The sequence below is a fragment of the Papio anubis genome, chromosome 7 (assembly GCF_008728515.1).
Source record: "Papio anubis isolate 15944 chromosome 7, Panubis1.0, whole genome shotgun sequence".
Lineage (NCBI taxonomy): Eukaryota > Metazoa > Chordata > Mammalia > Primates > Cercopithecidae > Papio > Papio anubis.
This window is the reverse complement of record NC_044982.1, coordinates 54,407,320-54,423,117: the sequence shown is the minus strand read 5'-3', so window position 1 is coordinate 54,423,117 and position 15,798 is coordinate 54,407,320. Positions and strand designations below refer to the sequence as shown.

The 15,798-nt window shown below is 44.9% G+C and overlaps 1 protein-coding gene across 4 annotated transcripts in view; it reads right to left on the bottom strand.

Moving 5' to 3' along the window:
• NID2 (nidogen 2) overlaps positions 1-15,798 on the bottom strand; it is a 63,621-nt gene that overhangs the window by 35,405 nt on the left and 12,418 nt on the right. For 3 of the 4 annotated variants that reach the window (XM_009211538.4, XM_009211539.4, XM_009211540.4), the window contains exons 4-7: positions 13,131-13,876; positions 2,788-2,937; positions 2,112-2,357; positions 676-876 (exon numbers count right to left, since the gene is read on the bottom strand). In XM_009211538.4, coding sequence (XP_009209802.1) covers positions 676-876; positions 2,112-2,357; positions 2,788-2,937; positions 13,131-13,876 — 1,343 coding nt within the window. The remainder of the gene's footprint in view (positions 1-675; positions 877-2,111; positions 2,358-2,787; positions 2,938-13,130; positions 13,877-15,798) is intronic. The other variant, XM_003901792.5, reaches the window with a different exon arrangement.

Genomic DNA, 15,798 nt, shown 5'->3' with positions numbered 1-15,798 from the left:
GTTTTGTTTTTGAGATGGAGTCTTGCTCTGTCACCCAGGCTGGAGTACAGTGGTATAAGCTCGGCTTATTGCAACCTCAACTTCCTGGGTTCAGGCAATTCTCCTGACCCAGCCTCCCAAGTAGCTGGGATCACAGGAGCACGCCACCACATCCGGCTAATTTTTGTATTTTTAGTAGAGACAGGTTTTCGCCATGTTGGCCAGGCTGGTCTCAAACTCCTGACCTCAGGTGATCAACCTGCCTCAGCCTCTCCCAAAGTGCTGGGATTACAGGCGTGAGCCACTGCACCGGGCCTCTGATTTTTAAAGCAATCTGAACTCATCAGCTGAAACAAGCTGAGACAAATTCCAATAATCAATATTTTTCCATGTTGCAGAAAGTAGGATGGTTAAAAACTGTATATAATTATACCATCCCTACCCACACCATGGACAATGTTGCTATTGATTTTATTATTTGAAAGTACTAGGTAGGGATATAGATATTGTGTATAGCAGCCAGCATTCTGCTCACTTACACATTTTCTTATAACAATAAGAGTAATAACATAGAGCTCATTTTATGTTCCATGCACTGTTCTAGGACATGGCATATAAGTCATTTAAGCCTTGTATCTATCTTGTAAGATGGGCATAATCCCCATTTTACAGATGTGAAGACTGGGTTATACATACTGGAGTCTGAGTAGTGGTACAGCTCCTTGTAGGGAGAGATGTGGGCTGTGAAATTTGCTGGGATGTAAGGCACCTGGCCTTGAATGTTGGTCTTAATGCTCAGATAGTTCTCTGGGTCAAGTCCCTCAGCAGTTTGAGTGATATGAACCCTCTCCTCTCCCGGGTAGAATGTAACTTCCATGTCATGGGTAAAGGCAGCACCTGGAGATGAAAAACATTCAGCATAGGGATGAAGAGAGGTCGTGCTTAAACAGTTACCAATACATACCGCCCCCGCCCAATTTCTACTGCTGTTGGAGATCGTGCCTAAGGAGATTATCTGATACTGAGAGTAAACACTGTCAGCTGTTGATTCCATAAGTTCCCAAACTTTTCCATTGAAGAATATGGTTTCATCCTGCCTTACCTCACCCAGCTTCTCTTTAAACAAGCTTGTATTCTGTGAGAAATACTCTTGGGAACGCCCTTGACTTTTCTCTAAGGTTGCTAGACTTAGCAAAAAACATATAAGCCTAACAACAACAACAACAACAAAAACCACCCAAGACATTCAGGGTTTTTTGTTTGAATTTCAGATAAGTATGTCTCATGCAATATGTGGGGGATACTTATACTAGAAAATTGTTTATCTGAAATAGAAATTTAACAAGGTGTGCCCTATTTTATCTACTTTTGACACAAAGGCTTTATTCAAATTTTGATTAAAGGCAAGAACCTATAAACAGCTACTGAGCTCTGCAGTTAAAGATGGGGGAAGAACTTCTCACAAAACTATTTTTCATGCAATAAAGATAAAACCACTAGGAAACAAGTTTTCAAGTGGGAAGGTGAGAATCCAAAAAATATCTTCTAAATCCTTGTTGTCAATGGGTGGCCTTTCCAGCAGCACTGGTACCTCCTAGGAGCTTGGTAGAAAAGCAAAGTCACAGAGCCCCTACCCCAGGCCTGCTGAACCATAATTCGCATTTTGACAAGACCTCCAGGTGATGTGTGCAGGTGCAAGTCTGGGGCACACCCCCCTATACTATTATAGGTTGCAGAGCTGGGAGAAGGGCACCCCTTCACCATGAAGTAAAATCATCCCCAGGTGCCCCAAGTACCATTTTTGCATTTGACAGATCTGTGCATAATTTAAAAAGCCTGACAAATATGCTTCAATGAATTGGAGTAAGAGGACACAAATGTTCTGAATGGAATCATCCTGTTTCTCAGAACAGCTTGGAGAATATTTAGAAGAAATCACTGCCTTTCAAAAATCAGTGATGTGAGGTCAAACCATTCCCAACAACCTCTGGCCAGAGAACTACACACATGTGGCTCTAGAAGGTTAAACAAGTGATTCCTCTTTCACTGTGTAAAGGCCTAAAGACATTGCCCCAAGGAGCACCACTGCCAAAGCAACACTGACTACCGACTTTCTCAGAGACCCTACTCACCTGCGAGGCTGAAGCCATTCTCAGAGCCAGGTTTTTCTAAAGCAAAGAGCCAGCCAAACAGGCCTCCAATTGGTGTGAGCGGGAGGAGGGCCTGGGCTGCTGGCTGTGGGATGTGGCTGATGGCTGTGTAGGCTCTGCCGTCATTGCCCACGACATACGCATGCAGGTCCACGTCAGTGAAGTGCACAGGTGTATGGCCCACGCGGAGGTGGCCACTCACTTTCCCATTCACTCGGTGAGGTGCCCCTAAAAGACAGCAAATCCAGTTAAGCTTGGGCATCATCCTGGCTAGAGATAAGTGTACACAGGCATAATTATTCCATTGACAACTTCCAAAACTTACTCTTTAGCAAGTCGCTTTAATGATTTCCTAACCAACCAATTATCCATATCTGAAACAGTCCTGCCTCCAGTCTGTTTTCTCCCCTCCTCCTTCTCTCCACTACAACTTTGGCTCTAATGAGCTGGTAGAAGGAAGCATTTCTGGATAATCCTCAAATTGAGAATCATCCCAAACCAGTTCATTCCTCAAACATTTATTGAGCACCTCCAAGTTGATAGCACTCTGATTTAAGTAGTGGAGATGTTTGGTCCATAAAGCAGAGCTCACAGTGGTAGCTGGAAACAGGTAAGCAGCAGGAATAGACACACAGGAGTTCCCAGTCCCAGTAATTACCTTCAGGCAGACAGTGCTTCCCATTTCCATAAAACTTGGATTGGCAGTGGCAGCAGAAGCCAGTGGCATAGTCCGTGCAGAAGGCATGCCGGGAGCATTGTCTGTGGTTGTGTTCACAGGTTTCCTTGTTGGCAGCATTATATGTGAAGACTGAAAAATAAAACAAACTTGCCTTAAAAGGACTAAATGATTCCAATGTCATTGCTGCATCAGGGACACGGCATCCGCTCCACAGAAGCAGTTTAGATCATAACAAACAGTTTTTGATGTTTAAGAGACTGGGGTAACATTCAACCCAAGGGAATTAACCTGCTTTGTCTGCTGGCAAGAAGAATTGCTTACTGCTCCCAGCTGGGTCTCACTGCAGAGTTAGTGAACTAAGATGAGGCTGCACCCGTGGGTTTGAGCGCAGTAAATGAAAGCGAACCAGTAAGTACGCGTTAGGTTAAACTTCATGAAACCACTATTTTTGTGGGTCAAAAAGGGCTAAATATCAGCACTTTTATATGGTTCAACCTAAAGACATCCTGAGAGGAGGACATAATAGAGAAGCTAACAAATGTCTTATGTCTAACCATCCTTCTTTCAGGTAACACTGAACTTAATAGCTGGTCTCACTACCAAGATTGTTTTGAGGGAAGGGTCTTAAAAAACACATGCACCTACCTCAAAGAAAGGGCATGAGGAGAAGGGGACAGAGGAGGGCAAAGCAATAGGAATTCAAGCTATTAAAATGCCCTATGCCCTCGGCAGGGTTTAACTATGATGGGTATGGTACAAGCATGATTTCCATGCAATAGCAGACAGCTTGGGCCCCACTCGCAGATCTTCCAGAAATTAGAGGACCAAGATAAGCTCAGTGCTCCAGCAGCTGTTGCTTCCATTTCCTACTTATTCTACCCATTAAAAGAAGAGGGCCATCTGTGCTGCAAAGAAATGGGGAAACTGGAACAAACGCCATGGTTCATAAAGGAAATGGCCAAGAGGGTAGGGTGTGGCGGGGGTTGTGGATGGACAGGGGGGTGCTTTCTCGAGGACACTGGGGAATATGCCAATCCCAAGCATAGCCACCAGGAGGCCTAGTGGCTGCACACACCTCTGCCTCCACATCTCCAGGAGGTGGAGTTGGCTGGAGACTCCAGGAGCATGCTGCTTAAGCAGGGATGGCATGGAATTCTAGCTTGAGACACTGATGCTAGTGTGAAGGAGGACACCCTAGTCTTAGGGAAAACCAAGTGGTAGTTGTGTTTCAGGTCTATCTGGAAAGGAGACAGAAGTGGAAGGAAGAAATCCAAAGATCAATCTTTACCCAGTATTCCCAGGGAGAACAGAAAGCAAAGGAACTAATGAGACATAGCATCATATAGGTAACGATCTCACCAGGATCAAGACTTCCATCAGCAAATTAAAATGTAACAAAGTTAACACTTAAATAGCGCTTAACATATACAGGCTTTACGTTTATTAACTCTTAATTTACACAACAACCCTAGGTAGCAGGGACTCTGTTGTTGTTGAGACAGGGTTTTGCTCTGTCAGCCAGGCTGGAGAGCAGTGGTGCAATCTCGGCTCACTGCAACCTCGACTTCCCAGGCTCAAGCGATCATCCTACCTCAGCTTTTTGAGTAGCTGCAGCCACGAGCGTGCACCACACCTGCCTACTTTGTTTTTCAGTAGGTGTGGGTTGGTTGGGGGGAGGGGTCTCCCTGCATTGCCCAGGCTGGTCTCCGTCTCGAACTCCTGGGCTCAAGTGATCTTCCCACCTAGGCCTCCCAAAGTGTTGGGATTACAGGTGTGAGCCACCACTCTGGTCAGGGACAATTTTTTAACCTGTTTGCAGTTAAAGCTGAGGCACAGTGGATTAAAGTGCCTGAAGTCACAAAGGCAGTGCGTAGCAAAGGTGGGATCTGAACCTAGGACATCTAGCTCGAGAATCTTAACTGCTGCTTTCCACCACCCCTTCACTGGGAGCCAAGTATGGAGATCATGAGCACTAGGTTAGGGATGCCTACTAGATTAGGGATGACCACGTGTCTGGGGTTCATCAGCACAGACTTCAAGTATAATTCGAGTCATACTTTATAAACCGGGTTTAATGATAGAAGCAAGCAGGGAAGATTATCTAGATGAATATTACAGCATGCTGAAAAACAGCACAGGTAAGAAATGAGAGTAGCAGCAGCAGCATTAACTTTTGGACAGTACTGGAGAGCTGCCTGCAGATCCTTGGGAAAGCAGCAAGCTGAGGGTTGGCAGGACAGACAGTGTCGGTTCAAGTGGAAAATCTGATTGGAACATAGTAGGAATGAAGTTATGACTCAAGATTTAGTATAGGGCCTTGATGACTTGGCTAAGAAATTCCAGTTTGATAAAAATAGGAAATTAGGCATGACTCAACTTTATTTAAACAAGAAAATGACAAGCTTAACTTAAATAGAAAATGATATAAAACTCAAGGCAGAACAACAACAAAAAAAACCCAGGATGGATTATGGTAAAATAGATGGCTGTGAAGAAAACTATCACTATTAAGAAAGGGAAAAAAAAATTTGGAGCAAAAAGAAATGAATGTAACTTGGATGTGTCAAAATCTCAGGTTTCTACAGCTCAGAAATTCACAACTAAGTGTAAGGAAGCAGCTCCTGGAGGGACTCGCACACTCACACTCACCAGTGTGCTCATGGCTTAAGGGCCATCAGGACTTTCTCCCAGAGCGCAAGGAATGGGGACTGCAGAAAGCGCCCAGCTCTAGGACTCAACCTCAGCCCTCCCTCAGGGGCTCTGTGGAGACTGCAAACTCTGTCTTTCAGCTTCCTCATCTCTAAAATAAGTAGAACACCTCTTCCTCACACCTGCATCGCCAGAAGTCGCATTTCTTCTTAATGTACTTCTGAACGCCAAGTAAAAAGGCAATCTGCTACAGGTCTAAAGAGCAGCCATTTGGTCGGGCGCGGTGGCTCACGCCTGTAATCCCAGCACTTTGGGAGGCCGAGGGGGGCTGAAATCAGGACCATCCTGCCTAACACGGTGAAACCCAAACCCCGTCTCTACTAAAAATACAAAAAATTAGCCGGGCGTGGTGGCAGGCGCCTGTACTCAGGAGGCTGAGGCAGGAGAATGGCGTGAACCCGGGAGGCGGAGCTTGCAGGGAGCCAAGATCACGCCACTGCACTCCAGCCTGGGCGAGAGTGCGAGACTCTGTCTCAAAAAAAAAAAAAAAAAAAAGCAACCATTTTCAGAAAATTCAGATAGAAATCAATCCAAACTCTACACTCTGTTCCACCCACAAATTAAGGAAACAACAGGCACGGATTGTATCCTATTTCAGTTATTTTGTGAAGCCTTATTCTGCAACCCAATTCTTATTCTAAGGCTGAATTATGAAACAGGGAGAGTGAAGATGGAGGACAGGCAGTATAGATATGGAGAGTTACACTAGGTGGAGTCACAGCTTTTATCTAAGTAAAAAGAGACAGGGCGATGCAGCCAGCAACCTACAAGTGCAACTGTGCAAAGGTTTATAAATAGATTGGAAGCTGGACTACATTTTTCTATCATAGAAAAAGAAATTATAACAATGAGTAGGCTCCCATGACAGGCTATTATGAGACTTAAACTGTAATTACAATGGGTTAACTAGTTACTGGTAAGCTAACCTGGGAGTCTTTTTAAACAGTTTTTTGTGGGATATTGTATTTTTAGGATGATACTTACTGAGCCAAGAACACACACTCTCTCTTTCAGCTTCATAACAGCCACAGGAAGGAAAGACGACGGATCAGCCCCTAATGTGGGGGGCAGGCAAGGCTCCATTTATAATCCCTCTGCCACGCCTGCCTTCATGCCCACGTGCACACACAGGTTTGCACACTTAGCATTTACAATGGCAGCTTGTTAGGTGAAAGGTAAATGCTTCTCACAATTTTTGTTCATTCATTCACTAATTCAACAAATATTTACTGAGTATTCACTATAGACCTGGCCTTAGTCTAGAAACTGGGGACATGGCAGGCAGCAAAAGAGACAAAAATTCACATCCCAGCAGTAGTCAATAAACAGGTAAATTACTTAGTGGGGTGGATGTGTAAGAGCTGTGCAAAGAAATACAGCAGAGAAAGACAAGAGGGTGGGAGGGGGCAGGTGTACATGGCTCTTTTAAATAGCACGGTCAGGGAAGACCCCGGGAGAAGGTGACTGAGCAGAGGCCAGGAGGTGTGGGAGTGAACCCCACAGATGAGGGGAGGCGGGGTGCTGTGTCAGGCAGGAGGGGTGTGTGGGCATGTGGGAGGGATGGTGAGAGGAGAGGTGGCCTGGGTCATTCAAGCAGGGTCTCAGAGGTCACAGGAAGGGTCTGGGCTTTCATCTGAGTGAGATGGGAAGCACTAGATGTTCTGAAGGTGGAACCAAGAAGGTCTGCTGGTGGATTGGATGTGGGATGATAGTCCTGATATGGGAAACCAAAAGCGTGGGGCTGCCAGTTACTGAGATAGGGAGACTGAGGAGGAGCAGGTTTGTGGGGTTCAGTTCTGACAACAGCATGAGGCATCAAGGAAATTCACCAAGGGGTGAATAACAACTTACACCCTCAGCACAGCACCATGCAGTCCTTCACATGGAGAGCTGCATTTCTCCCGGTGGATTCCAGGGACCACGGCATCAGGATCACCTGAGGTTTCTGTTAAAAATGCAAATTCTGAGGGCCCACCTTAGACCTACCAATTCCACTCTCTGGGTGCATCCTAGCAATCTACACTTTAGCCACCCCACAAGTGATTCTCACACCAATTGATGTTGATAGAAGGCTTGGGATACTCACAAGCCTTGGATTTCTGAGCTAGGTGTTGCTCATTAATGTCGTTAACAAATTTAATCTGAGCAATTAGCAGCGCCTGGGGTGGGTAGAATGTTAGGAAATGCTCTTGTGCTCATTCCTGGCCATCTGAGAAGCAGAGCTCGGCCCACTTGGGCATCCATCCACAAGAATACCACGTGAAGATTCTTTAGTGAAGGTAACAGATGCACAGCAGCCAGATAGCCCTTCCCTGAAGAAGGGGGAGACCTGGAGCTAGAACAGTGCTTGAGCCCATGTGCAGCTATTTATCCAGGGCAAGAAAAGCCAGACCTCCAGCCGACGTGACTGCTCAAATTTCTATGGGAATTGCAGTGAAACTCAAAGAGGCTGAACTTCTTGAAGGCTGGGAATCAAGATCTGGATCCCAGCTAGATGAGATGCGCAATGAACACATCCAAGGAAAAGTGGCACTTTTTCTTTTCGGTGGTCATTTGTATGTCCCTTCCTATCGTGGCTTTGAGTGTATTTTCATGCACTTCTTCCTATTCTAGTAAGATATTATCTCCATTTTATCAGTGAGAAAATTGAGGCCCACAGAGATTAATCTTCTGGCTCTAAATCCCATCAGATTGAGGGGGCATCAGAAACACTGAAGTGTAGAGGAATATGGCAGGGTCGGACAATAGGGTGAGAGAGGGCAGGTGCACTTGGCTCTTTTAAATAGTATGATCAGGGAAGACCTTGGGAGAAGGAGACATTTGGGCAGAGGCCTGGAGGAGTCGAAGGAGTGAGCTGACTTAAAAATGCAGATTCTGGTTCAGAAGGTAGAGGAGGGGCTTGGAAATCAGTGTTTTTAACTATGTTCCCAGCTGAGTGAGAGGAGGGTAGATGAGACCCCACACTTTGAGAAATACAGTTTCTAGTCCATGGCCTCCTCTGGGACCCACACTCTTCTAGGAAGCTCCTGCCATGGAGAGTCAGACCATAAAGAGGTCCGCTGGCACCTCAGGGCACAGCAGGAAGGTGGAGGCTGGCCAGGTTTGAATGAGCTCATTTTGTCACGCATTTGTTAACTGAGGTTTGATAGTTGCTAAAGGATTCTTAACGTGAAGACTTTTTAAATCTCACTTTTTTTTTCCATTTAATGCTTTTTTTTTTTTTTTTTTTTAACTTTCTCATGTCCTTAATAGAAAGAAAAATGGGGTGGGGATACATCAGAGGAAAGAAAGAAATGCCCTGCCAAAGGACTTCAGACTTGTCCTAACTGGGAGTTTGTAACAAAAATGGAAAATTCTCCTCTGCACTTGTTCTGAGCCACCTTTCAATCTTCATTTTCCCAGAAACACTTAAGCACTTGTCTGCAGCCCTTGGCCGGCCTGCCCTTCTTCACGGAGGGCCCTGGCCCAGCCACAGGGGAGGTCCCATGGTGTGGACCGGGTTCACTGGGCCAACACAGAGGGACGCGGGAGGCTTCGTGCACAGGGCTGCCTCAGGACAGCTGGAGCGACTATTAACAATTTTTACCGCTACCTCAAACAAAAAGAATGGGCATTTTCACTGCAGGACAAATTCTTCTAAGTTTTTCCATCTCCCAGAATGACAGACTAGTTAGGAAAACCATATCCAACTTTATAATGAAAAAACAGTGGAAAGCTTTTTCGTCCAATTTTCATGTTTGTTTAATTTTGATGTATGTGTGTGGCATGTAACGATGCTGTTGGCAAACAGTGATCAGGACCCTGGGGGTGGCCTTTTACAACTGCTGGCATGACACTAACAGGCTCTCTTCACTTCTGGTGAAGGGAGAGGGGCCCTACCAGGGAATCTCCTCATACAGGTGTCTTCACAGGTATTGGGGGGCGGTGGGGACTCCTGGTCACAGACCCTCTGCAACCTGGAGGTGCACCCAGCGGATGGTCTTTGGCACCTGGAGGGTTGCACTGGCAGCAGAACCTGCTTGAATTCTTCTCAGGGTGGAAGTCGAGCTTGCAACATGCTCCTGCAGCCTTTCCCAAGGCCAAAAGTGGAGTGGGACTACATGAGGTTTCTGAAAGCCAGGTGTCCCTCCTCCTAACTCATCATGCAGACTGAGATTAAATTAAGCTGCATATAGCACCACCTCAGCAGGCTTAAGAATAACTAAGACCCCTGTTGGTAAACCTCATTCCTTTCTACTCACAACACAGGCAGTCCCATGGTCCCAGGCAACTGAAGCCCTCACTGCCAACTCTCTTACCTCACTGCCTTCATCAACCTTTGTCTCTGTCTCTCTCACTCCCTTCCTCCCTCCTCATTCCCACCTCTGCACCTCCGCTCTTGTCACTTCTCTGTTCATGTTTTCACAAATTCTCCCTTTCATACTCTGACCCCAGGCCTGGCTCAAGCCCCTCCTTCCTCACAATGACTTCCCCAACAACAGTGACACTCCTGGACAGTGCCTTTGACTCTGTGTCACCCTACAGCTTTCTCTAATTTTTTCATGGCTTTGTTGCAGTCTTTGCCCTTGCTAGAAAAGTCGCTAAGTATTCCCAAGCTCAGTTTCCATCTCTGTAAAATGGGAAGGATGATAGTACCTATCTTACAGGACAGTTTTTTTTTCAGACAGTATCTCTCTCTGTTGCCCAGGCTATGCAGTGGCACAATCATGGCTCACTGTAGCCTGGAACTCTTGGGCTCAAGTGATCCTCCCACTTCAGCCTCCTGAGTAGCTAGGACCACAGGTGAGCACCACCACACCTGGCTAATTTTTTTAATTTTTTATAGAGACGAGATCTCCCTATGTTGTCCAGGCTGGTCTCAAACTCCCCACAGGACAATTCTGAGGACTAACCGTAATAATGCAATCTAATGCCAAGTTCCCACTTTAGAGCAGCAGGTTGCACTCAGCAAATGCCAGCCAAAACTTCCACTAGCACCGAGTCAGAGACAGGTACATGGCAGGTGCTTGGGTAACTTTTTGACTTCACAACAAAACTACCAGAGCTCCCTGGAAACAAGACTCCTCAGACAAAGCATGCTTGCACACCCACCTACTGCTGTTCTGTGGCCTAGGAAGACAGAGCTCGAGTGTGGCCGGGACATTCCTGCCTGGTGTAGACATGATCTAAAAATCTAAATTTCTGAACAAAAAGAAAGGTCTGTAAAATGAGTCCCTAAGGGGAAAAAAAATGTAAAAAGGAGTGATATTTTCTGGGCCTTTAACTAAATCTTGATTTCTTGGTTTAGCAAGATGACTACCCTGAAGCTTCAAGGGGAAACTAAAATGTATTGGGCAGGTGCTTCCCAGGCTCAGTTTCAATTCTCGCAAGTACATGACGAGGTCTTCATTAACTCTGTTTTAGGGCTGAGGAGAGCCAAGGGTCCAACAGACTCTATGTCTTGCCCCAAACCGCATAGCAGAGCTGGGAGTCAAGGTCAAGTCCACCCAGCACCAAAACGATGTGCTTTCTATTCCATCAGCAGAAAAAGCCAGATGTACGCCACATGCTGGGTCCTTACTACCGTGCAATGTTCTATGTCCCTGCCACTGCCACCCCACAGCTTCCCAGAGGAAGTCCACACTTACCAGATAGACCTCTGAGCCTCCAATGTTTTATGTGAAAAAAATGGTCACTGCATCCCCTCAAAAGTATTTAACAATTGCGTGCTCCTATACTTCACACATCCCCCTAAATTCCTTTAAAAAAAAAAACTGGATTTTTTTGTCTAAGTTTCAACTTCTAGTTAGATTTCTTCCCCCCAAATGTGTATTAACCAGCTTTTTCACAGGCGTTTTTTGCCATTACCAAGATGTCTATAGTGGACTGCATCCGGCAGGTGATAAAATATCATAGTTCATGCCCCACAGCGGTTATAGCTGTGCCTCTGTTCTACTCTATGGCTGGTTCCTGAAGCCTCCTGCCCTTTACTCCAGTGATCTCGAGCTCTCAGAGCCCGAACCAGGGTGTGCAGTCCCTTCTTAACCCTTTAATACATGATTCCATAGATCTGCTTTTTAATATTCCCACGCTCTTCCCAGGGAAGGAATCACAACCCACAAATGAGAAGGCCATTCAGGAATGCATCTTTACCTCAAATCCCTTTGTGAAAATCTTGGATACTTGGCTTTAAAATGTACTTACAGGAAACTCATACTTTAAATTCTGGAGATTCTCAGAAGGATCTGAAGGTTCTAAAGACTTCCAATAAAATTTACATCTTCAACTTCATGGAAATGTGGCCCCTTAGGCACAAATTAACGCGAAACTCTTTAATACGCACATTCTTCATTCTCTACCCATCCTCCACCCCATTCCCACTGTTTTAAATCTTCTAAAATTAGTAACAGCAGCCACTATTTATTAAGAACCAGTGAGTGCAGACATGAAGCCAAGAACTTCACATACCCTGTCTCACTGAATCCTCCCAAGAAAGTCATGAGAAATCAGAGGCTTACGGGTTACATAAGTTACTTCATCACCCAGCCAGCTTGGTAGCCCGGATTCAAACCCGAGGCTGACACCAATGTACTCCCTCGAATCCTTATACAACGCCACATTAGTCAGAAACTATTTTCTTCCCTCCTGAAGTTAGTCCTTCTCCATGCAATATCCTGCAGATAATCCCAGAGCAGACCCCAGAGGCTCTCTCTGCTAGGTCAGCCATGTTTTAGCCACAACAGTGACAGGAAACAGAAAAGGTGGAAAAATATGGAGATTCAGAACAAAGCAGTCACCTCTGACCTCTTTCTTCCTATCAGAGGTCAGATGAGCAGTCCCTGGAACAAATGGGAGTGAATCTGGGTCAGTTTCCCATTCACATCTTTCCATGCCTGATGGGGAAGAAACAGCCGGCATGACAAGTCTCAACGAGGACTAGAAGACTGACATAGGCCCCGTGTCCGTGATAATTAACCACCGCCTGCTCTCGGCATCTCCCTCCTCGCCTCTCAGTCCGATCAGTGAGTCATGAAATGAGGACAGGGCTCCAGGGAGGTGCATGCCACAGCTGCACAGCCATGAACCAGAAATGACAACAGACACAGGTGTTTAGTCATTTTCTTTCCCTGTGGGCTCTCCTCTCCCACACATCACAAGCATATCTCCCCAACCAAGGGAAGTGCTAGGCTTGTCCCACAACAGAGTATGAATCTGGCCTGTTCATCTGAGCCAGCACAACTCACCACTTTAAAAAGCACAAACCCATCCCTCACTGGAATGTGTATGAAGCCACAAAATGTTTTACCTTTGCTGAACTTTCAAACTGAAATAGTTCTTTACACTTGAGAGCGTAGCTGGCATAACAAACCCAGTTTTCCCCCACTCACTTCATGAGGCCCATATTTTAAAAAAAACATTATTAATGATCAAGAGATTCCAAACAGAATCTGCCTGCCAAGATTTATTTGGCAAAGGAAATTTACTCTATCTCTTGAAACACAAGGATTAAAAATTAGATCCAATCTTCCTTTTGCTAAACTTTGCACCTACCCACTTAAGAGAAAATCACAACTCTATGCAAAACCAGCAAGGTTAAGATGAAACCTCAGCACCCAGTTTTCTAATGCACTCACCCTCAGTGTTGGAACCTATGTTGTCTTCCAGTCCCACCTCATACGTCCCTCGACTTAGGGGTGTAGTGTGACCTGAAGCGGGGTAATTTCGAAGAGCAATTTCTTCTTCGGGGTGAGCTGCGGGAACATCCATTTCTGAAGGCACTGGCCCTCCATCTGGGTAGGGCTGGATGCTTCTGTTTTCAGGGTACGGTGGTGGAGTTTCCCAGGAAGGAGCCAGTGAATCTCTGTCTACCTCGGGTGGAGCTGGGCTTCTGGTGCCTCTCTCGTCCCAGGCCTCAACTTGGCCTTTTAAATCTGGGCCCTCTACCTCTCCCAGAGATGTTCCTTCTTTGGTGAGAGGGTCCAAGGTAGCAGATTCTGTTTCAGGATAGAATGGCCAATAAGTAGGTGTTGGATGCAAGGGGGAGGACAGATCAGAATCTGGAGGGGAGATCCTACCGTCTAAAGGCTTTGTATCTACTTTGGACTGGAAGGAAACATCAATGCTGCTGTGGCCATTCAATGCCTCCTCTGGTTCACCCGGAAGGTATTCAGCTTCCTCCTCATTCACATCATAGTAATCCAAATTGTCCTCATTATAGTCACTTTCCAGGGCCGTAGCATGGCTGAAGGAACGTCCCAGGGGAACAGAAGAGCGGGCAGCGGAAAGGTCTCCTCCAACTGCGGCTGGCCTGACATTGTCCAACAGGGAAGTGCTGCCGATATGGAAAGCCCACACTCCAGGGATCCCCAGGTTGCTTAGTCTAAATAAAAAGGAAACAGTCGTTGTAACAAATGTAACAAAAGTGTCCATTCACCCACCTTCCTAGAAGGTGAACAACCAACTGAAAGACAGCTGGGCATGGTGGCTCACACTTATAATCCCAGCACTTTGCAAGGCCAAAGTAGGAGGATGACTTAAGCCCAGGCGTTTGAGACCAGTCTAGGCAACAGAGTGAGACCCTGCCTCTACAAAACACTTCTCTAAAAAAAATTAGCCAGGTATGTGCCACACGCCTGTGCTTCCAGCTACTCAGGAGGCTGAGGTGGGAGGGGCACTTGAGCCCAGCAGTTCCAGGTTACAGTGGGCTTTGGCTGCAACCACCGCACCCCAGCCTGTGTGGCAGAGTGAGACCCTGTCTCAAAAAAACAAAAACCAAACAACCTGAAAGGCTATTAAGATCAGGTTCAGTTTTCACTGGTATATAAAACCAAATAAAAGCAGACTTACATGGTAACTAAAAGGATCATACTGGACTTTTGATGTGAACTACCTTTTATTTAACATTATGTTTCAAAGCTGTACGCCACAGAATGCCAGACCATCAAATTAGCAATCTGCTCTACAATCCAAATGGTTTATCTAAAATCTGGCTATCTGAAAATAAACAAGGAATGTAGGAATGTTTCATCCTTCCTCCACTTGTCTGGAAACTTATAACACATTTTAAAAATGTATGCTTAAAACTCTACCAAATACTGACACTCAAATGACTACTATATACTTTCAAGAGTTGGTGATGCCCCTTCCCTGTGCCAAGTGTTTCACATTCTTCAATACAGTCTGCAAGTTACAGGTGATCATGTTCAACTTTATAGAGGAGAAAACAGGTTTTAAAAGGCTAACTGATCGATCTTCTGAAAGTCACGTAACAAACAACTGGCTCCGAATTCAGTTAACACCAAAGCCCATGCTCTACACATCTACGTTATATTATGACAGAAAACCATACCACACACTGCAGTCAATAAGCATCTGAATTATCATTACTCTACAGAATATTAAAGACATTTCATTGTTTATTCACTTGAACTGACCAATTCGCTAATCCACAAAGAACGGTGAGTCAACGTAAAAAAATTCAAAGAAATACAAATGCCAAAACCTAAAAAAAAATTTTTTGCACAGAAAAAGTTAAGGAGCAAATAAGAAAGTAGCTTAGAGGTCTTTTAAAGACTTCTGGAAACAGCTCTCTCGTTTCCTCCATGAGAAAAGAACATGGATTCCATTCAGTTTCCAAATATCCCAATATTTAGTTATTTTAGTCAATGATATACCCTAAAGAGAACAACTACATAGGAGTTCTGAAAATATGGGAAAACTTGAGTGAACAAGGGTCTGGCTATGTTGAAAATGCCAGTTTGTATACTCCTCTGATATTTATACAAAACACTAGGCTCAAATTCTCCCAAGCAATGGAATTACCTCAAAAGTCAGTCAGTGAGGAATAAGAGTCAACTGCTAATAAGATATAAAAAATTCACTGAATTGTATAAGAACAAAATATCTTTCTTCATTTGGGTGGGTACTCATCATGTTCATGTGGATTTCTATAGTAACAATATTTTTCAGTACAATTTGAAAATGTCTTTCTCTTGTGTGTATGTGTGTGTGTACACGTGTATGTATATGTATATGCTGTGGTCACTATTGTGATAAATTTAGGGAAAGAGAAGCATAGAAAGAAAAACTGATTTTGTGTGCAATATGCTATACATATTTGTTAAGTTCATAAGAATTAATGTTGGTGTTTATTGGTAAGCAAATAAGGAAAACTAAAGACAGTAAGAGAAAATTCTGAAGTTCTGAGGATATTGAGTTTATTATCACATTAGAGGTGTTGCAACTATGAAATTTCCTCTTGAAGTTAGAAACAAACTATAAAATATTCAATAAGTGGAAAAA